Source organism: Carassius gibelio, chromosome B24, assembly GCF_023724105.1.
Source record: "Carassius gibelio isolate Cgi1373 ecotype wild population from Czech Republic chromosome B24, carGib1.2-hapl.c, whole genome shotgun sequence".
In the NCBI taxonomy this organism is placed as follows: domain Eukaryota; kingdom Metazoa; phylum Chordata; class Actinopteri; order Cypriniformes; family Cyprinidae; genus Carassius; species Carassius gibelio.
In genome coordinates this window covers 781,158-805,475 of record NC_068419.1, presented here as the reverse complement: position 1 = coordinate 805,475, position 24,318 = coordinate 781,158, and the positions used below count along the sequence as shown (strand labels likewise).

General features: G+C 39.3%; 1 protein-coding gene across 3 annotated transcripts; it reads left to right on the top strand.

Annotated features, from left to right (window-relative positions):
* The first annotated feature begins 4,270 nt into the window (after positions 1–4,270).
* On the top strand, positions 4,271–22,625 carry LOC128013472 (receptor activity-modifying protein 3). 3 transcript variants are annotated; one of them, XM_052596499.1, is made up of 4 exons: positions 4,271–4,546; positions 13,039–13,071; positions 16,313–16,472; positions 20,753–22,625. In XM_052596499.1, the coding sequence occupies exons 1-4, from the start codon at positions 4,501–4,503 to the stop codon at positions 21,003–21,005; spliced, it is 492 nt and encodes a 163-aa protein (XP_052452459.1). In that variant the 5' UTR covers positions 4,271–4,500; the 3' UTR covers positions 21,006–22,625. The 3 variants fall into 3 exon arrangements, with proteins under 3 accessions (XP_052452459.1, XP_052452460.1, XP_052452461.1); XM_052596500.1 differs by having other exon boundaries at positions 4,276–4,546; positions 13,042–13,071; XM_052596501.1 differs by lacking the exon at positions 13,039–13,071 and having other exon boundaries at positions 4,276–4,546.
* Positions 22,626–24,318: the final 1,693 nt, after the last annotated feature.

Sequence of the window (24,318 nt, the reverse complement as noted above, 5' to 3'; positions counted from 1 at the left end):
GATTAAATATACTTTTATTTGCTGTGGCAGTAAGAAGGGGATTTAACAGCGAAGCACCTCAATAAATGTAGATTTAGCAGATACTAAATTTAATCTGAATCTAAAACAGTTTCAGTCATTTCTATACTGACGTTTAAATGCGGTAGAACGATTTGGAGCGGAGTAACGGGCGTGATTTACTGACTCTCTTCTTAATTTCGTTAAATTCTATATTAGTCCATTAAGTTTATTAGCCTCATAATTAAAGTGTGTACAAAACAGTAAGAAGGGGATTTAACACGACTTGGCCTAATGGTTAGAGGGTTGGACTCCCAATCGAAGGGTTGTGGGTTCTAGTCTCGGGCCGGACGGAATTGTGGGTGGGGGGAGTGCATGTACAGTTCTCTCTCCACCTTCAATACCACGACTTAGGTGCCCTTGAGCAAGGCACCGAACCCCCAACTGCTCCCCGGGCGCGCAGCATAAATTATGCCCACTGCTCCGGGTGTGTGCTCACAGTGTGTGTGTGTGTGTGTGTGTGTGTGTGTGTGTGTTCACTGCTCTGTGTGTGTGCATTTCGGATGGGTTAAATGCAGAGCACAAATTCTGAGTATGGGTCACCACACTTGGCTGAATGTCACTTCACTTTCCTTCACTTTCCTTTCCTTAAACGCAACGTGAGGCGGCGCTGTTCCTTTTCTCAGCGCTTGTCTCAGGAAGAGCCAATCAGATTAGATCTAGGTTACTGGACAGGGCCTTAAGAGATTGCTGGATCCAATTTCTACTTGTATCTGAAACTAATACATCTAAACGTTCACTATACAAACAACCTCAACAAAATACCGCCGTGCTGCAACTCGGATTCAGTTTTTAAATAGTTCTGCGCCTCCCGGTGTCCGGCAGGATCCAGTCACGTGACGCCGTACATCCAATGAGGTGATTTATCCAGACGTTTCCCATCAGGTACCACTTTGACTCACAGAAACAATCAAAATATCGCCTTTACTGAGATTTGTAGAGTTTAAATGGGATCGATTTATCGTTATAATAATACATATAAACACTTTAAAGGAGAAAGAAAAACATATTGAGCGCGTCTCACCGTCGTCGACACCGCTGTGTCTGCAGCGAGGTATAAATCCCGTGAAGCGCTGCTGTGGTCATCGGCTGGTCCGAAGGCGGAGGGTTAGTCACAATTGATTGCTTCAGTCAGTTACAGAACTCCTTGTTTCTTCTCTCCCCTCTCCCACCGCTGAACTTGACTAGCCTTTTACTGGGAATCATAACACTTCCCTAACACTAACACTAACCCTTATCAAAACAGATTCGCCCTCACATGAGGAAAAAACCTTATTCAGCTTGATAAATGTGAGTTTTCACAGCAGGAACGCACTTAGCAACACATTTTTTGTGATTTTCTATAACACTGAAACCATTGCTGGTCGATAAAATAAAAGGTTCAAATAAACTATACTATTAACAAACAAGTATTTTATTCATATACTGTATATATACACACATTTACATAGGAAACCGCAAACACAAACCATTTGAAACAGTTTTCATATATATATATATATATATATATATATATATATATATATATATATATATATATATATATATATATATATATATAAATATATATATATATATATATATATATATATACATACATACATATATATATATATATATATACATACATATATATATATATATACATACATATATATATATATATATATATATATATATATATATATATATATATATATATATATATATACATACATATATATATATATATATATATATATATATATATATATACATACATACATACATATATATATATATATATATATATATACATACATACATATATATATATATATATATATATATATATATATATATATACATGCATACATATATATATATATATATATATATATATATATATATATATATATATATAATCTCGGGCCGGACGGGATTGTGGGTGGGGGTAGTGCATGTACAGTTCTCTCTCCACCTTCAATTCCACGACTGAGCTGCCCTTGAGCAAGGCATCGAACCCCCAACTGCTCCCCGGGCGCCGCAGCATAAATGATGCCCACTGCTCCGGGTGTGTGTGTGTGTGTGTGTGTGTGTGTGTGTTCGTTCACTGCTGTGTGTGTGCACTTCGGATGGGTTAAAAGCAGAGCACGAATTCCGAGTATGGGTCACCATACTTGGCTGAATGTCACGTCATGTATATTAGTTTAGAGTACGTATAGAAGGAGAAGTGAGTGTTTGTCACAGCAGCACTGGAATAAAGTACTGAAGAGACACATCCTCGTGCAGAAAGATCAGGTGAAGAATCCTTCTGTCAGCGATGTCTGGTGTAAAAACACACACAGAACACATGGACTGAGTAAGAGCTGAGAGTGTGTGTGAGAGAGAGAGAGAGAGAGAGAGAGAGTGAGTGTTTGTGAGAGAGAGAGAAAGAGAGTGTGTGTGTGTGTGTGTGTGAGAGAGAGAGAGAGAGGGAGAGAGAGCGAGCGAGCGAGGGTTAGGGTTAGGGTGTTTTTGTGTATGTGTGAGAGTGTGTGTGTATTAAGGTCACAAAAATCTAGGATAGCAAAGTCCACTAAAGGAGGTAGAGCTTTTTTACATTTGGCTCCCAAACTCTGGAATAGCCTTCCTGATAATGTTCGGGGTTCAGACACACTCTCTCTGTTTAAATCTAGATTAAAAACACATCTCTTTCGCCAAGCATTCGAATAATGTATCTCTTAAATTGTGAGTGTAGTTTCATCTGATCAAATGCACATTATTATTCTTCAGCTTGGGTTAAACTAATTAATTTTACTTTGTTGGAACAACATCTATGCTAATGATGTATCTATGTGTTTCTCTGTTTCTGCTGGATCTTCAGGATTTACACAAGCTCCAGTCTGGATCCAGAACACCTGAGAAGAGATGATGCTGACCCTCAGAGGACCTCAGATGATGCTGACCCTGAATCAACAACAGAACTAACAATTATTGCTACAATTGCTAATAATTGCTGTTAATAATGTTCTTCCTCGGGCTGACTACGTATTAATTATTCTCAAAAATCCTGTCATATTCACATAAACTGACAGTCACCACTTATAAGCTACTACTAAATATTGTAGAAGAAACTACATTTTCCGTGAAGTTGCTTTGGAATGGTCTGTATCGTCAAAAGCACTATACAAATAAACTTGAATTGAATCACATCAGACCAACACTAAGCAGAAAAGACGCTCGATATGATTAAAGTTTGATTAAAATCAAATACCATATGTCAGATTTAAAAAGTTTAAGCTCATTAAACACAAAGCACAGAATATCAGCAGATAAACTGACACTGCTGTATATGTCTATTAAAATTCAGTTAAAGAAACTTTATTACCTATCAACCAGAGATAAAAACGTGTCTCAGGTAAAAGGCTCACATGTAACTAACCCAAACAATAATAATAATACACAAAATTAATACATATCCTGACATGTTGGCCTTATTCAGAAAAGACATTTCAGAGTAGGAATACAATTATTTCTGTAAACCTTGCTTCTAGCCTGACGGGAGTAATATTATCTTTATTATAACAGAGAGAAATCAATACATTTAAACCCGCGTGTGAAAGCGTGTGAAGTGATTCAAACATCCGACATCGAGAATTTTGGCTCGAAACTTCATTTCGCTTCAGTAGATGTGTTATTAGTCACATCTTCTGCAAAGCTTCTCCGGGGTTTATTGATATTCATATGTGTTTTCGCGCCAGCGGTGCAGCAGAAACAGCTTCCGCCGGGAAACAAACGGCTCGGGTTTAGAGTTCCGCTGTGCTTCATGTCGCCGCGCGGTGGCGCTCTGAGCAAAGCCTCAATGCTGATTAATAAAACACCTGACTTGCTTACATTTATTCATATTTTAACAAATATTAATAAGTTATTATTATTATTAATTAGATAAAATACACATTGTCTTTATACAAACGACAGTATATTATTTTATTAATCTTATATCAGAATATTTTATTTACTGTGGACGTGGTTGATAATTATTCATGTAGTAAATATTCAGATGTATTGCTTCAGTGATGGCTACAACCTAATTTTCATTGTTTATATTAAACATATTACAGTAAGAGTATTAATTATGTTATTTCATCTTTAAGATGTTTTTATTAAGCTGTGCGTGTGTCCCAGTCCCAAAAACAGCCCACACACACGCGATCATGAAGTAGGAGGAGAGAGAGAGAGAGAGAGAGAGAGAGAGAGAGAGAGAGAGAGCGCAGCACAGGGACTCTGAGGTCCGCATCGCTCCTCTCGCGCTCCGCTGATGGACTCGTGATGATGATGATCATGATGATGATGAAGAGGATGTCAATGCATCAGCCGCTGCTCGTGTCGGATGAACCGGATCGATGTGTTTGATTGGATATGAAATGAATGATGAATGTGTTCAGAGATCTGAGTTGATTGATTCAAACGCGCTTCTTCATCATGGATACCAATCTTCTCACTCTCTTCAAACTTTCCCTGATCTTCGGTGAGTGTATTTCAAACGCTTCTGTGATTTTGTACGAGTGCGAGTCGTCATAATTAACGATAAATTAATGTGTGTTTGTGTTTGAGAAAGAGTGTGTGTGTGTGTGTGCGTGCGTGCGTGCGTGCGTGTGTGTGTGTGATTCAGCAGATTCACACACAGATCTGATCTGAACTGATTCTGAATCAGCACTGTACAGTGAGAATGTACAGTAGTTCCTTCTGACTCTGATGTCCAGTACTTTAAAACTGAATTCAATATTCACTGTGATGTTTCATCATTAAAAATTATTATCTATTATTATGATTATAATTACTACTACTATCAGTATTACTACTACCCTAGCAACCACACTGAACACCCTAGCAAACGCATAACAGCACCCTAGCAACAAGCTGGCACCTAAGCATTTCTTTCTTTCTATCTATCTATCTATCTATCTATCTATCTATCTATCTATCTATCTATCTATCTATCTATCTATCTATATATATATCTATCTATCTATCATAGCAACACTCTAGCAACCATCCAAAATAACCAAGCTGAGTATCATAGCAACCACATAGCAACACACAATCTATCTATTAAACTTTAAGCATTTAAAACTACATTAAACTTATAAGTATAATTAGTTAAATTATTATTTTTAGAGTAAAAAGAAGCATAACATTTTTCTTTGTGGTTTAATAATTTATTCATCAAAGGTTTATAATGAGTTTTACCAGTGAAACTGCAGCTCATGATTCACTAAATCAGTGTAATAATCAAATAAATCGTAAAAATGGCAAATAAATGCTTTCCAAATAAACAAAATGAAAATCAAACACATTTAAAGACTGAATGTTTCATTCATTTAGCTACATGTCATGATTAATGTATGATCTTCAGCTCATTTGAAGGAGGGTTACACCACGACAGCATTGTGAACATCTCCTGTAGAGCTCACATACTCTCATGTACTCTCAGTTACTCTCATACATGCTCAGATACACTCACATACTCTCTGATACTCTCATACATGCTCAGATACACTCACATACTCTCATGTACTCTCAGTTACTCTCATACATGCTCAGATACACTCACATACTCTCATGTACTCTCAGTTACTCTCATACATGCTCAGATACACTCACATACTCTCAAGTATTCTCAGATACTCTCATACATGCTCAGATACACTCACATACTCTCAGATACTCTCATACATGCTCAGATACACTCACATACTCTCATGTACTCTCAGTTACTCTCATACATGCTCAGATACACTCACATACTCTCATGTACTCTCAGTTACTCTCATGCACGCTCAGATACACTCACATACTTTCATGTACTCTCATATACTCTCATACACGCTCAGATACACTCACATACTCTCAAGTACTCTCAGATACTCTCATACACGCTCAGACACACTCACATTCTCTCATGTACTCTCATGTACTCTCAGATACTCTCATACATGCTCGGATACCCTCACATACTCTCAAGTACTCTCATACATGCTCAGATACACTCACATACTCTCAAATACTCTCAAGTACTTTCATACACGCTCAGATACACTCACAATCTCTTAGGTACTGTCAGATACTCTCATATACGCTCAGATACACTCAAATACTTTCATGTACTCTCAGATACTCTCATACATGCTCAGATACACTCACATAATCTCAAGTACTCTCAGATGCTCTCATACACGCTCGGATACACTCACATACTGTCATCTACTTTCAGATACTCTCATGCACGCTCGGATATACTCACATTCTCTCATGTACTCTAAGATACTCTCATACATGCTCAGATACCCTTACATACTCTCAAGTACTCTCAGATACTCTCATACACACTCAGATACACTCACATACTCTCAAATACTCTAAGATACTCTCATACAAGCTCAGATACAATTACATTCTCTTATGTACTCTCAGATACTCTCATACATGCTCAGATACACTCACATACTCTCATGTACTCTCAGATACTCTCATACATGCTCAGATACACTCATATACTCTCATGTACTCACAGATTCTCTCATACATGCTCAGATACACTCACATACTCTCAAGTACTCTCAGATACTCTCATACACGCTCAGAAACACTCAAACATGTTCACATACTCTCAAGTACTCTCAGATACTCTCATACACGCTCAGAAACACTCAAACATGTTCACATACTCTCAGATACACTCATATACTCTCATGTAATCTTAGATACTCTCAGTCTCAGATACACTCACATACTCTCAGAAACACTCGTATACTCAAACATATTCTCACACTCTTAGATACACCCATATACACTCATAAACACTGACATGTTCTCGCTGGAGAGCCAAAGCCATGTCAAGCTGAAGAAGCTTTTACCTAGAAGCCCTTAGTGCTCAGACCTCCTGCTGCAAAACTGCTAATGTTATTGAATCACACACACAGAAGAAGTCCTGATTGGACAGGAGAGTCTCAGAGACATAGATGATGATGAAGATGATGAAGAGCTGTGTGTGTGTGTGTGTGTGTGTGTGTGAGAGAGAGAGAGAGAGCATTATTTCATCTGACCTGATCTTGATTCTCCGTCTGATTCCGTATCTGTGATGAGTTTCAGACATGTGTTGTGACAAATGTGGAGTTGTACTGATGGTTTAGCAAACACACGCATGTGTTGCTGCCAGTGTTGAGAAAGCAGAGGTGACCCACACACACACACACACACACACTCACTCACTCACTCACTCACACACATACACACACACACACACTCACTCATGGTTGTGATGTGGAATCTAGAGATTGTCAGACCGTATGGTTATAGTTATGAACAGACATTAAGACTCTGGTCATTGATTCTCTGTCAGTCTGAGTGAAAGACTGACTCACAGAAGACTGTAATGAGATGATCTGCTTCCACAGCATGTAGTTAGTTTAAGACATTATAGTGAATGATCACACTGATCTGAGCTGTGTGTCTCAGGGTCATGAGCACCGGTGTGTGTGTGTGTGTTTTGGCCGGAGCGAGTGGATATGATGCTGATTGACAGAAGTGCTGGTTTGTTCATGTTCTGATGAATCTGATGTGACTTCTGTGTGTCTGACGCTCCTCCACACACAAACTCACATAACTTCAGATACAACTAACTGTCCCTGAAATAAAACAGATAATAAAACTTAAACATATTTTCCTTCATCTGTTTGCCAGGGCAATATTTCTAATTTTCATTCAGTTTGTCTTGATGGACTAAATGACTAAAACTAGATTACAACAAAAATGACAAAAATTTTGATTATAATTAAAAAGAAAAAAGTTCTAAATTCTAAATATTGGTCATTACCACTATAGGTAAAATATCACATGTTTGATACCGTACAAAAACGATGTTAAATATATACTTTAAATTCCTATTAGAATATAAGAAGTATTAACATTGACATGGGTTATAATTGATCATTATTATTATTAATAGCTGAGTAAATGATGCATTAAAATTGCAGTGAAGCATTAGTATTTAGCGTTTGCTTTAAAAGAGAAAAATGGTAATAAAATGAAAAACTAAGAAAGATGTGAAATAAAGTGGCAGGTCTGTTCGTTTGCATTTACACTCCGAGATAGATCTGTTATGACATCAGATTTTTAGTTTTGTCCATTTCTGTTTATCTCTTTGTGAATCATTGCATTTTCAGGTTCAGTGAAACATTTAATCACTGACTGAAGTTTGAAGTGTGTAGCTAGCAGCATGAAAGATATAAAATAACTGAATTATTATCTAGCATGAATGATAACTTCGTTTTTTTTTCCGCTGCTTTCACATATTTTAAAAACGTTGCCTCTTTTTTCTAAAACATTACACACAAATCCAAGAACTGCACACAAAATGAAAAATCTCTCATCTCTTGTAAAACGATGGTTTTAACATGATCTTAATAGGTATGCTAACCCTAAAAATTCTGTGTGTAAAACCGTAAACCAGTCTTTACAATTAGAATTCCTTTTCATTCCAAAAAAATATACAAAAATCACTAGAAAATTTTAGTGCTGACTAAAATTTAAGGATTTATTCGGTCGGTATCAGACACCTCATGATCAGTCTCCTGTTCCTCAGTTCTGGGTCTGTCGGTGATATTTCCCATCATGCTCTCTGAATGCACATATCCCTCTCTGACCTTTTCATCTGAGCTTTGACCTTTTGACCTTGTTGTGTTGTACGCTCTTCCACACGAGCGCCGGTGTTCTTCCTGTCATTGTGTCTGCGGGGATCGACAAACACATTTACTAATACAGCACAGGAGCAGCTTTCACTGATAGAACTCTTCACAAAGAAATACAAAGAAATGGCAAGTAGCACACTGAAATTTAAAGCAGGCAAAGTGAAATAAACTTTGTTTTATTTACAACTTTTAAAAATCACTTTTTTAGTATGTTTAGTATAACTGTGAGCAGTTGAAATGCTGTATATTCTTTTACTCGGATGTGAAAGCCAGTGCTGCTCGTGGATTCAGCCCCGGCTCTTCAACACTAACCTGAAGTGACTGAAAGAAAATTGCGAAGTCAAATTGGACGCAGTTCCATTGAGAGGCGCAGAAACACCTTTAAATCCAGATTGAATTGAGGCTGTGATCCAGCTGCACCATCAGCCGCTGTCATTAGTGAGCTTGTCTCGTTAGTGTGTGTGACAGTAACTCAGAAAGAGCATACACTGCTGTGATACACCCACATCACACACACACACACACACACACACACACACACACACACACACACACACACATTAATGCTGTTTTTATCATCAAATAATTACCTGCTTGAGTTTAATAGCTCTGGCTGTGTTTCTGCTCCGAGTGGACGGAGCCATTGCTATGAGAACGCACATTATAACCTCGTCAGCGCATTCATTTTAAATATCAATATGGTGCAAACAAACATTATAATTACAAAAGTGAATGGAGAAGCAGAGATATTAAGGATTCCATAAACTCTTGAACATGAAGCTCGTTTGTGAAGAGCTGAAGAGTTTTTTTGATTGCTGATGAAGGCCGATGTTTATTTCAGGCGACAGAGACACAGCATCAGGTCGTTTACAATCTCAACACGAGCATCAAATGTGTTCACATTAACCCTGACATATGAAATAACTTTCTGAAGTGGAACAGTTTATTGAACCTTTGAACTAAATATTATTATTTTGAATAAATGCATTTTGAAAATATGATCAAATAGATGCAAACAGTTAATAATAAACTGTCGTGATCTGAGTGCAGATTTGTTTTTCTGAAATTAATTATGATTAATCCCAACTAACATTAAAGTTTTTAAAAATACTTTTATATTGCAGTCATTCATCAAATTAATGCAGAAACAACATAACAAACATTATATTTTTATTATGACTGAAGACCAGTATCACTGATACTAACACTACTGATGTATCTCAGATGTATTATAACATTACAGTATAACTGAGAGCTATTCATTTTAACATTTATTAAACTTTAAAAAAAAACAATTTACAGATGCTGAATAAAGCTGTCAAACACTAAAGTGCATTAAAACTGTAAACGCTGTTAAACTGGAAAAATGTATTGCTTATTTTGACAGTACTAAAATATATGTGTAATTGATGATGTCCAGGTCCTCGTGGATTTGGCGTTTGATATTTACAGTGTCATTTACATCTTTTGCTAGAGAACATTGTGTGTCGATTCTGAATGAATCCTGAATTAACAAGAGAGTGTTTTAGTGTCTGGACCATTTAACCCAGTCCTGATCCCAGAATGCACTGCTCTGATGATGGACAGCGTCTCAGAGCTTCTCCAGGGAAACTCAGCCGCTCCTTGAAGACTTTGAACATTATCACTGTGCTCGCGTCTGTGCTCGGATGCAGGAAGCCGCTAAATTTAGCACAATAACAGTCAAGTGTTTTCAAGGCCTGGACTGGTGACACATTGCATCTTGTTCATCTGATGTCTGAAATATTTACGCAAACCATTAGACTCATGTGCTGTATTACAAGAAGAACCTACATGATGTTTGAACCGAACACAGGTGCAAATGTAATAAAGATTTACATACTTTCATCAGACTTTAAATGTGTGGTTGTCACTGTATATGTTAAATCTTTATTGCTTTATTGTCTATAATATAAATGCAAGATTGTCTTTCAGAGCTCTCAGAAATGAAGTGGTGTATTGGGGCCTGTATTAACATCTCTGAACACAGTTTGAGTTGATGTGCATGAGGGATCTGAGCTAGCATGCGCCGTTAGCGTGTGCTGTTAGCATTCGCGTCCCCATGTGTGTCTGCTGTGATTAATATTCATGCGTCTCCTCAGGGACGGACTGACGGCCTGCTGAACACCAGATCCATTCACATGCTGCTGCAGGCTGCTTTAGATGCTGGAATAACACTGACACGCTTTTCACCAGAACAAAAGTGCTGCTCATCTCGCATGATGATTCTGGGTCAAGCTGGTTAACTAAACAAGTCTTGTTGTGTGATCTCACTGTATAATATAATATATAAATGTGCTTGGTGAGTTGGATGTGGGTTTAAAATACAACCATGGTTGTAAATTTTTTTTAAGTCAACTCACCTTTATTTTTTTCTTGAGTTAAGTCTTAAGTTGAGTCGATACAGATTGCATCTTCATTTATAAAAAAAAAAAATCAATTTCAGCTATAAGCAGCTCTGCAGAAGACGCTAGTTCAATTTTGAAATGATTCAGTTCAATAACAATGAAATAAATTGAATTGAAATATACATTCACCTAAAGGATTATTAGGAACACCTGTTCAATTTCTCATTAATGCAATTATCTAATCAACCAATTATTGCAGTTGCTTCAATGTATTTAGGTGTGTGTTCCTGGTCAAGACAATCTCCTGAACTCCAAACTGAATGTCAGAATGGGAAAGAAAGGTGATTTAAAGGGGGGGTGAAATGCTATTTCATGCATACTGAGTTTTTTACACTGTTAAAGAGTTGGATTCCCATGCTAAACATGGACAAAGTTTCAAAAATTAAGTTGTGCTTTTTTAAGGAGTATTTTTGTTCCCAAAATACTCCTTCCGGTTTGTCACAAGTTTGGGAAAGTTTTTTTCGAGTATGTCTCTGTGTGACGTTAGATGGAGCGGAATTTCCTTATATGGGTCCTGAGGCACTTCTGCCGGAAGAGCGCGCTCCCGTATAGCAGAGCACTGAGAGCACAACAGACTTCACTGATCAGAGAAGTGTGTTTTTGGTTGCCAGGGCAACCCAGCCAGCAATGACATGTGGGGCCCAAATGGGTTGGGCCCCACACATCACGCCTCCAGGCGCTCGTGTTTTTCCGGGATAAAACGGTACAGACTATCTTTCTCTTATGAATATAATAAAAATAAAGACTTTTTTGAGATATGAAGGATGCAGTACTACTCTATAGGTACTCAAGATTAACAGGAGATTGAGTGAAAATGAGCATTTCACCCCCCCCCCCCCCCCCTTTAAGCAATTGTGAGCATGGCATGGTTGTTGGTACCTGTGGGCGAAAATGCCTTGTTGATCCTCGAGGTCAGAGGAGAATGGGTCGACTGATTCAAGCTGATAGAAGAGCAACTTTGACTGAAATAACCACTCGTTACAACCGAGGTATGCAGCAAAGCATTTGTGAAGCCACAACACGCACAACCTTGAGACGGATGGGCTACAAAAGCAGAAGACCCCACCGGGTATCACTCATCTCCACTACAAATAGAAAGAAGAGGCTACAGTTTGCACAAGCTCACCAAAATTGGACAGTTGAAGACTAGAAAAATGTTGCCTGGTCTGATGAGGCTCTGATGATTTCTGTTGAGACATTCAGATGGTAGAGTCAGAATTTGTTGTAAACAGAACGAGAACATGGATCCATCATGTCTTGTTACCACTGTGCAGGCTGCTGGTGGTGGTGTAATAGTGTGGAGGATGTTTTCTTGGCACACTTTAGGCCCCTTAGTGTCAATTGGGCATCGTTTAAATGCCACGGCCTACCTGAGCATTGTTTCTGACCATGTCCATCCCTTTATGACCACCATGTTCCCATCCTCTGATGGCTACTTCCAGCAGGATAATGCACCATGTCACAAAGCTCGAATCATTTCAAATTGGTTTCTTGAACATGACAATGAGTTCACTGTACTAAAATAGCCCCACAGTCACCAGATCTCAACCCAATAGAGCATCTTTGGGATGTGGTGGAACGGGAGCTTCGTGCCCTGGATGTGCAAATCTGCATCAAGAATGCTTTCAGCACCTTGTTGAATCAATGCTACGTAGAATTAAGACAGTTCTGATGGTGAAAGGGGGTCAAACACAGTATTAGTATGATGTTCCAAATAATCCTTTAAGTGAGTGTAGTTCATAATAGTGTTTTTCTTCCCTAAAATAAAGAGATATGACTATGAAATGAACCAGCTTTGAATCTAGTTATATATGGGTCCTAATCATGAAACTTTTTTGTTTTAGCAGTGAACATGCTGATGACGAGAAGTTTATCAGGTGAGTGACTCTCATGTCTTAATCATCTCTCCGTTGTGTCTCAGTTGAGTCTCAGTTGTGTCACTGTCATATCTTAATTATGTCTCAGTCATGTCTCAATTATGTCTCTATCATGTCTCAATCGTGTTTTAGTCGTGTGTCGAAATCATGTTTCAAATGAGTATCAAGTCGTGTTTCTGTCAATCTCTGTCATGTCAATTCAAGCCAAGTAAAATCAAGTCACCTTTTTATTTATTTAGCGCTTTTAACAATGTAGATTGTGTCAAAGCAGCTTTACAGTATCAAACAGGAATATAGTGTGTCAATGCAGAGGTTAGGAGTTAGGAGTCAAAATCTCTAACCACTAGGCCACAGTCGTGTCTCAGTCGTGTCTCAGTTGTGTCTTAGTCGTGTCTCTGTCATGCAGTCATGCATTCCAGTTTTTCAAATTGGTATGTTTAGCCCGGGCCGCGAAAAAATATAGACCTGAGTATCATCAGCATAACGAAAGTGAAAGTGACGTGACATACAGCCAAGTTTTTTTTTTGTTTGTTTTTTTTTAAATTAAAGATTCATATATCAAACATACAACAAGGCACATTGTATTGTACAACGTTGATGCATTTTCCAAAAAAAAATAAAAATAAAATAAAATAAAATAAAAGGGAAAAGAGACCAAGAGGCTCAGCAGTATACACTAAGGAATGAAAATTAGGGCTTTTTTTGTTTTGCAACATTTCAGGGATTGTTTATACAAAATTATATCATTTAGAAAGGCATTAAAGACAGGGGATGTTTTAAGAAATCGACATTTGTGTATGAAATATTTTGCCATTAAAATTATTAAGATTATTCACTCCAAACTCAGTTGTTCTGTTCTCTATTTGAAGACCAAATTTAACGTATTCATATGTTAAAATTGGGATATTTTGTGTATCGTACATGATCCAGTACTGGAAAGCATCCCAGAAGGTCTGGGTTACACTACAAGAGAAGAAGAGATGTTCTGCGGTTTCAAAGTCAGAATTACAAAAAGTACAAACATTCACATCCATATTAAATCTTTGATGCAAGAAGTTGTTACATGTGACATACAGCCAAGTATGGTGACCCATACTCAGAATTCGTTCTCTGAATTTAAACCATCCAAAGTGCACACACACAGCAGTAAACACACACACACACACACACACACACACACACCGTGAACACACCTGGAGCAGTGAACACATACACACCAAGAAAACACACCTGGAGCAGTGGGCGTCCGGGGAGCAGATGGGAGTTCAGTGCCTTGGTCAAGGGCACCTCAGTCGTGGTATTGCCAACCCGAGACTCGAATCCACAACCTTAGGGTTAGGAGTCAAAATCTCTAACCACTAGGCCACAGTCATGTCTCAGTCGTGTCTTCATCATGTCTCAGTCGTGTCTTCATCATGTCTCAGTCGTGTCTCCGTCGTGTATCTGTCGTGTCTCAGTCGTGTCTTCATCATGTCTCAGTCGTGTCTCCGTCGTGTATCTGTCGTGTCTCAGTCGTGTCTCCATCATGTCTCAGTCGTGTCTCAGTCGTGTCTCCGTTGTGTCTCAGTCGTGTCTCCTTCATGTCTCAGTCGTTTCTCAGTCATGTCTCTGTCATGTATCTGTCATGTCTCAGTCATGTCTCAGTCTGTGTCTCAGTTTGTGTCTCAGTCGTGTCTCCGTCATGTCTCAGTCATGTCTCAGTCATGTCTCAGTCATGTCTCAGTCATGACTCAGTCGTTTCTCAGTCATGTCTCAGTTGTGTCTCAGTTTGTGTCTCTGTCATGTATCTGTCATGTCTCAGTCGTGTCTCAGTTGTGTCTCCGTCGTGTATCTGTCGTGTCTCAGTCGTGTCTCAGTTTGTGTCTCAGTCATGTCTCTGTCATGTATCTGTCATGTCTCAGTTGTGTCTCCGTCATGTCTCTGTCATGTCTCAGTCGTGTCTCAGTTGTGTCTCCGTCGTGTATCTGTCGTGTCTTAGTCGTGTCTTAGTCATGTCTCAGTCTGTGTCTCAGTTTGTGTCTCAGTCATGTATCTGTCATGTCTCAGTCATGTCTCAGTCGTGTCTCCGTCATGTATCTGTCGTGTCTCAGTCGTGTCTTAGTCATGTCTCAGTCTGTGTCTCAGTTTGTGTCTCTGTCATGTATCTGTCGTGTCTCCGTCGTGTCTCAGTCGTGTCTCAGTCTGTGTCTCAGTTTGTGTCTCAGTCATGTCTCTGTCATGTATCTGTCATGTATCTGTCATGTCTCAGTCGTGTCTCAGTCGTGTCTCCGTCATGTATCTGTCGTGTCTCAGTCATGTCTCAGTCTGTGTCTCAGTTTGTGTCTCTGTCATGTCTCAGTCGTGTCTCAGTCTGTGTCTCAGTTTGTGTCTCAGTCATGTCTCTGTCATGTATCTGTCATGTATCTGTCATGTCTCAGTCTGTGTCTCAGTTTGTGTCTCAGTCATGTCTCTGTCATGTATCTGTCATGTCTCAGTCGTGTCTCAGTTGTGTCTCCGTCGTGTATCTGTCGTGTCTTAGTCGTGTCTTAGTCATGTCTCAGTCTGTGTCTCAGTTTGTGTCTCAGTCATGTATCTGTCATGTCTCAGTCATGTCTCAGTCGTGTCTCCGTCATGTATCTGTCGTGTCTCAGTCGTGTCTTAGTCATGTCTCAGTCTGTGTCTCAGTTTGTGTCTCTGTCATGTATCTGTCGTGTCTCCGTCGTGTCTCAGTCGTGTCTCAGTCTGTGTCTCAGTTTGTGTCTCAGTCATGTCTCTGTCATGTATCTGTCATGTATCTGTCATGTCTCAGTCGTGTCTCAGTCGTGTCTCCATCATGTATCTGTCGTGTCTCCGTCGTGTCTCAGTCGTGTCTCAGTCTGTGTCTCAGTCATGTCTCAGTCATGTCTCTGTCATGTATCTGTCATGTATCTGTCATGTCTCAGTCGTGTCTCAGTCGTGTCTCCGTCATGTATCTGTCGTGTCTCAGTCTGTGTCACAGTTTGTGTCTCTGTCATGTCTCTGTCATGTATCTGTCGTGTCTCAGTCGTGTCTCAGTCATGTCTCAGTCGTGTCTCCGTCATGTATCTGTCGTGTCTCAGTCTGTGTCACAGTTTGTGTCTCAGTCATGTCTCAGTCATGTCTCAGTCGTGTCTCAGTCGTGTCTCAGTCGTGTCTCAGTCGTGTCTCAGTCGTGTCTCTGTCATGTATCTGTCATGTCTCAGTTGTGTCTCTCAGCATGTAGACTGATGCTCTGTCTCTTCAGATGCAGATGGCGTTGATCTGTCGTTCACCCAGCAGCCGCGGCTCCTGCAGTGCAATCAGACCGTCCTGCTGCTGGAGATGGAGAGATGTGGAGAACGATTCAGAAGCGACATGAGTCACATCCATCCAGACGACAGATGCAACCTCACGCACTTCATCAGGTGAATCCCCATCCTCCTCATCATCCTCTACAGCACTTTACTCTCCAATCTATGCAAATACAAGAGTCAATCATCTCAATGAGTCCAGCTTAATTACACATTAACAAGCCTGTGTGTGAGAAAGTATGTGTGTTTGTGATTTTCTTTTTCATTTCATAAGTCAAGTCACATTTATTTATACAGTGCTTTATTCAATTCAGATCGATTCAAAACAGCTTCACAGTAATAAACAGAAAAATACATTGTTGATGTTGCAGAATTCATAAATTATGAAACAAATCCAATTTTAGCTGTAAGCAGTGCTACAGAAGACAATAGAGCCATTTTTTCAGATCAATTCAGTTCAGCATTTCTGATTGAAGTAATTGAGTGTAATGAGACACTTCCCGTCAAGGCTGATTTGAAGATCAATATATCTGGATCATCATCCACTCAAATATGATGAATGATGCAACACTGGTGAGTGTTAGACTCTGAAACAAAGTGTGTTCTGCTGTATTTGTGCTGTGAGGACTAGGACGGGTAACTAGTTGAGTAGTTAAAGTGGTTCTGACAGACTCAATGATCTGCTGCATTGGTTTGTAAATGCTCCGCTGTGATTGATGAATCTGTGATCTGCAGAAGACGTTCCAGGACCTCACAGTTCACTCTGACATGATCTTGAGCTCCTTCCAGAGGCTCGAGGAGTGTTTGACACTTGTCAGCCGGTCAGATGTTGAAAAACCAGAAGCACTGTTTACATGTTTATCTGGAACAGAAGCCAGCGGCTCTGATGAGATTCACTCTTGAGATGACAGTGACCCTTCACATGTCCTGATCACGTCTTTAAAATGGACAGTATTTATTCAGAATAAGGCAAAACCAGTGTGTTTTCATGCACTGCTCACATATCATGTCTTTTCTTTCATAGTAATGCAAAGAAAACATTCAACTACACATTTAAGTGTTTATTTTACTGCACTGTTTTTTGTCTATAGATTTCAATTACAATCCATATCATTATAGAGTTTTTTCTCTTTACAGTTTTATTCCTCTCTACACTGCAAAAATGATTTTCTTACTTGGATATTTATAATAAGAAACAAGACAGAATACTCAGAGTTCTTGAATAAAGATGAATTACTTTATAAGTAAAGTGATTTTGTTTTATTATGTAAGTTTGTTTAAAACAAGCAAAAATATCTGCCAATCGGGCAAGAAAAATAATCTCATTTAGCCTTTGAATTAAGATTGTTTTTAATGCCTTATTGGCAGATATTTGTGCTTACAAAATTTGGATATAAAAAAAACAAGTCTTAATATTGCTACTTTCCATGCAATCACATTTTAATTGACGTTAATAATGTTCATCACCTAGTTGAATACGTCTTGTATTAATTTTTTCTGAACATTCCTGTCACATTCACATAAACTGACATTCACCAATTATAAGCTACTACTAAATATTGTAGAAACTTAATTTTCAGTAAAGTTGCTTTGTAATGGTTTGTATCGTAAAAAAGCGCTATACAAATAAACTTTACTTAATAAAGAGTTAATATCTTAAGTGATGTTAATTTTCAAGTAAATGTATCTTGATTAAAGAATGTTTAGACATTTATACTAGAAAAAAGACAAATATACTAAATAATATTTTTTTCTGTGTATATTCTGATTGTTTGTTCGTGTTTCATTCACACTGATTTATACAACATTTCACTTCTAAAAAAGGGTTAAAAAGTGTTTGTTTTCTGTCTGTTGACAGTATTTTCTGATTTATGGAGTGACAAAAGACTTACCTTCTGGAAAAACCTGTAACCCTAATATGACAACAACATCAAACACAAATTATGAACTTGACTTTATCCAATAATTAGATGTATGTTCTGGAAAAGTGTGCAAATTAGTGCATATTTAATTAGAGGATGCCTAATTGGCATATTTAAACATAGCATACCAGAAAACGTGTCATACACTAAATGTTTTGTTTTGTTTCTGAAGAGTAGTAACATCAACACACAGATGTGAGGAATCAGTCGTGTCTGCAGCGCTCTACGATCAGCATGAGATCTAGTTTTAGTGAGGAGTGACTCAAACACCATCAAAACATTACTAATAATCAGAAACGAGGGTTTAAACTGGACACTGGTGAACATCAGTGACCCACGACTTCCTTGTACACCATTAGGTTCCCTGCTGGACGCTTTATTAAGACGGACGATTAGACGGGTCACAGCATGAACCCAATCACTGAGATCCTGAGCTGGACTGTTTTCCCAGACTCTGGAGGAAAGAGCCTGAGGGCATCAGCAGCGACCAATCACAGCTCACACACAGCTGCTCATTTGCATACCAATCACAGGAAACCTTCATGGACCTCTTTAACTTCATTTATTCAGTCACTGAAGTCCAGTCTTTCGCTGGAGATTGACCTGCTCAGATGCGTCTCGCTGTGTCTCGCTGTCTTCAGCTCAGCAGATCAGTGTTTATCTGGTCTTGTGGAGGTTTTTCTCCATGATAACATCAGCAGATGGGACAGCAAGTGTGTTTTCGCTGAAGACACATAGTGAGGGCTGCGGTCCCTGATGAGCACATTACTAATGCTGATACGATCACATGACCAACCGCGCTAATGGGATCTGACATCTCACACACACACACACACACACACACACACGCACATACACACACACACACTCACACATACATGCACACACACACACACACGCACACTCACACATACATGCACACACACACACAAACACATACACACACACACACTCACACATACATGCACACACACACACACACACACACACATATACACACACACACACTCACACATACATGCACACACACACACACAAACACATACACACACACACACTCACACATACATGCACACACACACACAAACACATACACACACACACATTTATTTATAATTTCATTTTGAAAGTCACATTCTACTTTTAATAAAACAATCATTGTGTCTATATAGAGCGGTTTTTGTGGCTATATTACAATGATGAGAATGTGATTTTTTTTCATGACATTAATAATTTAATTCTCAAAACGTTTACTACTGTGAAGCTGTCTTGAAACAATCTGTATGGAGTAGAGTGCTATAGAAATGAATCTGGTTTAATAAGAAAGTGAAACACCACATGTGAGTGTTTAAAACCATGTTACAGTGTTTCTGAAATGGTATTGCATTGAATCTGCACACTTCCTTGATATTGTTGTCATATTAGAGTTCAAGGTTTTTCCAGAGGGGGTTTTGGATTTCTTTTTTTATCGCTCCATAAATCAGAAAATACCGTCAACAGACAGAAAAAAACACATTTCCACCACGTTTTTAGGAGTAAATGTAAAAATCAGTGTGAATGAAATATGAACAAAGCTTTAGATTATGGAGAGGAATAAAACTAAAGAGAAAAAACTAAAGATATGGATTGGAACATGTTATGGAGCAAGACACACCAACGGTTTAGCAGTGCATGAAAACAGTGGTTTCTCCTGTAGTGTCTCAAAGATAGTCTTGAAAATATCACAGTGCAAAGCATCTTCATGATCCTCAGAATCAGGCTTCGTCTTCTTTGTGCCAGTATTAATATCTTGTGATGCATTATGATGTAAATGTTCATCTGTGTCTCAGTGAAGATGAAGAGGAAGGAACTTTATTAGCGTCATAAAGCTTGTGTTACGGGCAGAACTCCGGCTAATCGGAAAGATTTGTTTGAAAAGAGTCATTAAACGCTGAATATGAGCCGTTTCTCTGGCTGACGTCCTGAAGGAAATGAGTGATCCACTGATTGCCGTGAAAGGAAATGACCTGAATTTCTCCATCATCAGTGTCCTGCAGCACAGAAGAGTCATCAGTGTCACAGACGGATATTTGTAGAAATACACAACAATACATTGTATGAGTCACTATTATACATTTCTCTTTTATGACAAAAATCATTAGTATATGAAGTAAAGATCATGTTCATGAAGATATTTAGTAAATCTCCTACTGTAAATATATCAGAACGTAATGTTTGATTAGTAATATGCATTGCTAAGAACTTCATCTGAACAACTTTAAAGATGATTTTCTCAATATTTAGATTTTTTTGCTCCCTCAGATTCCAGATTTTCACATAGTTGTATCTCAGACAAATATTGTCTTCTCCGAACAAACCAGACATCACTGGAGAGATGATTTATTCAGCTTTAATAAAACTGACCCTTATGACTGGTTGTGTTGTCCAGGGTCATGAATCAATAATAAGGAAGGTTTCTTCTTCTCTCCTCAGAGAGTATCACGTCTTCTCCTCCTGCACGGAGACCAACGCCGAGCGCATCGGATGCTTCTGGCCGAACCCATCGGTGGAGCGCTTCATCATCAGCATCCACAAACACTTCTTCTCCAACTGCAGCCTGGAGCAGGTGTTCATCGACCCGCCGGACGACACGCTCACCCTCCTCATCCTCGTGCCCGTCTTCCTCACGCTGGCCATGGTGGTGCTGGTGGTGTGGTGCAGTAAGAGGAGTGATCTCCTGGCCTAGAACAGCATCAGGACCGCTCCGACGCACAGAAGCATCTCTCCTGATCTCACTGAAGCGTCTGCTGGACTCCTGCAGAAGTCTCCGCTCGTCTCGCAGCGCTCACTGATGAGCAATTACTGTTTTTACAGCTGCTTACACACATTTCCAAAACTTTACACACAAAGCCAAGAATTGCACACACAAAATCTAAAAAAGAAAACTGTAATTCAGTGCTAATAGAGAGTGAAGATCTGTCAGGATCTCGGGAAGGACTAGATGAGTCGTGTACTGTGCAGCTATTATTTAATGTTTTAATTAAATAAGGTAGATTAAGAGCATTTGTCAAACACACACTGCCGTGTTTGTGGTCTCTCATCGCTCAGTCTGACACGCATCGCCCGCTCATTCATCCAGAGATTTGGGCTTGTGTTTTTCTCTCTGACTTGCAGGAAAGTCCTGAAATGATCAACATGTTCCTGCCAAACACAAACCACTGTTATGATTGATTCAGACTGAAGCGGGACGTGAATGTTTTCCAATGAGAATCCGACGAGGCTTGTTTTAGGATGACGGTATTATTTATATGAGAAGGAAAGCCGAGTATTGTGTGTGACTTTGAGATACAAACACAAGACAATAGTTGCTCTCAAACGTCTGGCCTCGTGTTCTCCAGCAGAGCCAGAGCCGCTCGGCCGCAGGAAGGAAATAAAAGCCTTTCCCATGAATGAGAGGAAATGAGCTGGTTATGATTTCACCAAAAGAGCTACAGGAAGTGCTGCCATGTTCCCCAAACCTGTGTGTGTCTGAAGGCTTCGTCTTCATCGGTCTCGTCAGCATTTCTTCAGAGAAGGACCACATTAATGATTTTGTTGTTTGAACGACACACAAAAGATTCATCGATCTGGATTTCACAGTTCTAACATAAACTAATAAACTTAAAGTAATGCATATTTGTCAGTCATTCATCAATGAAACAGGTCAGATTTACATCTACTTGATTTTATTTAAATTTGTTAAATCTGTTCATTGTGAGAATAAATAAATTCCTTTTTAAAAGTATGAAGACGTGACTGCCTGTGAATCGAGCAATTCATGAACTGAAACAAACTTTATTTATTAATGATAAATATATAAAGCTGATTATTGTGTATATGAAGTATTTAAATGAACACTGTTACAGAAATCTGATCTGTTTCATTGCTTTTAGTTTTTAATTGAACTACATCAATCTTAAACTGCAGTGTTTGATGGAGGCCTGGTGTACTGACTGTGTATCGCTGTACGTCTGTGTGTTTGGCTGCGAGCTGGTTCTCTGTTCGGAGTGTATTATTGGACGTGGACTGAGAGTTTCTTTACGCCTCCAGCGCTCACTTCCTGTTTACTTTAGAAAGCCCACACTACTAAGTGCAAGTTCACGCAGAAGCACAACGGAGCTAATTTTAGCTGGACTCACAGATTCCCGTCACATGCGTTTCTTCCATCGTCCCGCTGCGGACGTGATGATGATCTGGAGCACAGAATCAGCCCGAGCTTCTTTCCTGCTGAAATCATGAATCATATGTTCATATCCCACACTCAGAAACTGTTTCAGCTGAAGGCTTCTGTTTATCTGTGAGATAATAAATGATCTGATTTATTCTGTTCAGGATTGATTCATTCGCCGCAGCTCACGATTCATGCTTCACTGTTGATTCTAATGATATCTAACACATTTTCTTTAGATTTATGCAGCACTTTTGGATCATGTGATTCGTTCGCTCGATGCTGAACAGCTGTGATTCTTCTGTAATCTTCGTAATTAAAACATCCATTCAGCAGCACATTTCCATCCAGACGCTGTGTCTGTCGAGCAGAAAACCACACAAACACCGTAAATATGATTGTTCTTCTGCTCGACAGAATAAATGCAGCAGTTTCTCTGCATCTCAGCTCCTGAATAAACCGAGTTCTGCTAATATTAGTCTCTATTGTGTCAGTGTTACCGGAAATGATGCGTCTGATGCCCGTCTGGACAGAAGACCCACATTCACTGAGATTTCAGCTGGAGAAAGAGTTAAATAGAGTTTCTGACACTGACTTAGAGAGAGCTACAGTCTGTTAACCCTAACATCACTGCACACCTGTGTAGACAGACAGAGGAGTGAGTCAGATGAACAAAACACACACACACAATCAATCAATCAATCACCTTTATTTATATAGTGCTTTAAACAAAATACATTGCGCCAAAGCACTGAACAACATTCATTTGGAAAACAGTGTCTCAATAATGCAAAATGATAGTTAAAGGCAGTTCATCATTGAATTCATTGATGTCATCTCTGTTCAGTTGAAATAGTGTCTGTTTTAATTTGCAATCAAGTCAACGATATCGCTGTAGATGAAGTGACACACACACACACACACACACACGTACATACTCACAGACACTCTCTCTCTCTCTCTCTCTCTCTCTCTCTCTCTCTCACACACACAAACACACACACTCTCTCTCTCTCTCTCACACACACACACACACACACACAAACACTCTCTCTCTCTCTCTCTCTCTCTCTCTCTCTCTCTCTCTCTCACACACACAAACACACACACTCTCTCTCTCTCTCTCACACACACACACACACACACACACAAACACTCTCTCTCTCTCTCTCTCTCTCTCTCTCTCTCTCTCACTCACTCACACACAAACACACTCTGTCTCTCTCTCTCTCTCACACACACACACACACACACACACACACAAACACACTCTTTCTCTCTCTCTCTCTCTCTCTCTCTCTCTCTCACTCACTCACACACACACACACACACACACACACTCTCTCTTTCTCTCTCTTATACACACACACTGCAGACCAGATAAACTTGGAGCGTGCTGACCTCACGTTCGTAGCAGAGGCTCATGGGAACATTGAGCTTATCTGTGTGTGTGTTCAGTCTTTGAACTTTCCCAGGACAGAATAAACTGGACTGAACTTCTAATGGATCTGCTCAGAGTTATAAATCAGACAGAACGACGCTGACAGGAACCCGAGCCTCTCGCTGGTGCAGGAGCTTCAGAATCAGACATCCTCGACTCAGAAGAGACTGTGTTGTGCTGTGATCAGAGACTCTCTCAGATCTGCTGGGAATGACTGTCAGCGAGTCTGATTGCTTCTAATGAAAGATCATAACGAGCTGGACCATGAGAAGATCAGAAACCATCACAGTGATCCAAAAACATTTTTCTTTATATCAACAACATCAGTCATAACGTGACAGTAAGATTTACTACATACACTAAATGTTTGTTAACTCCAGCTGGAACTGATTCTCCAGAGACACATTCACA

Excerpts from the sequence above, each read along its gene's own strand:
- LOC128013472 (XM_052596499.1), top strand. The coding sequence starts at position 4,501 with ATGGATACCAATCTTCTCACTCTCTTCAAACTTTCCCTGATCTTCG. Across the intron at positions 4,547-13,038 it reads CAAACTTTCCCTGATCTTCG|CAGTGAACATGCTGATGACG; the intron begins GTGAGTGTATTT and ends TTTTTGTTTTAG. Across the intron at positions 16,473-20,752 it reads AACCTCACGCACTTCATCAG|AGAGTATCACGTCTTCTCCT; the intron begins GTGAATCCCCAT and ends TTCTCTCCTCAG.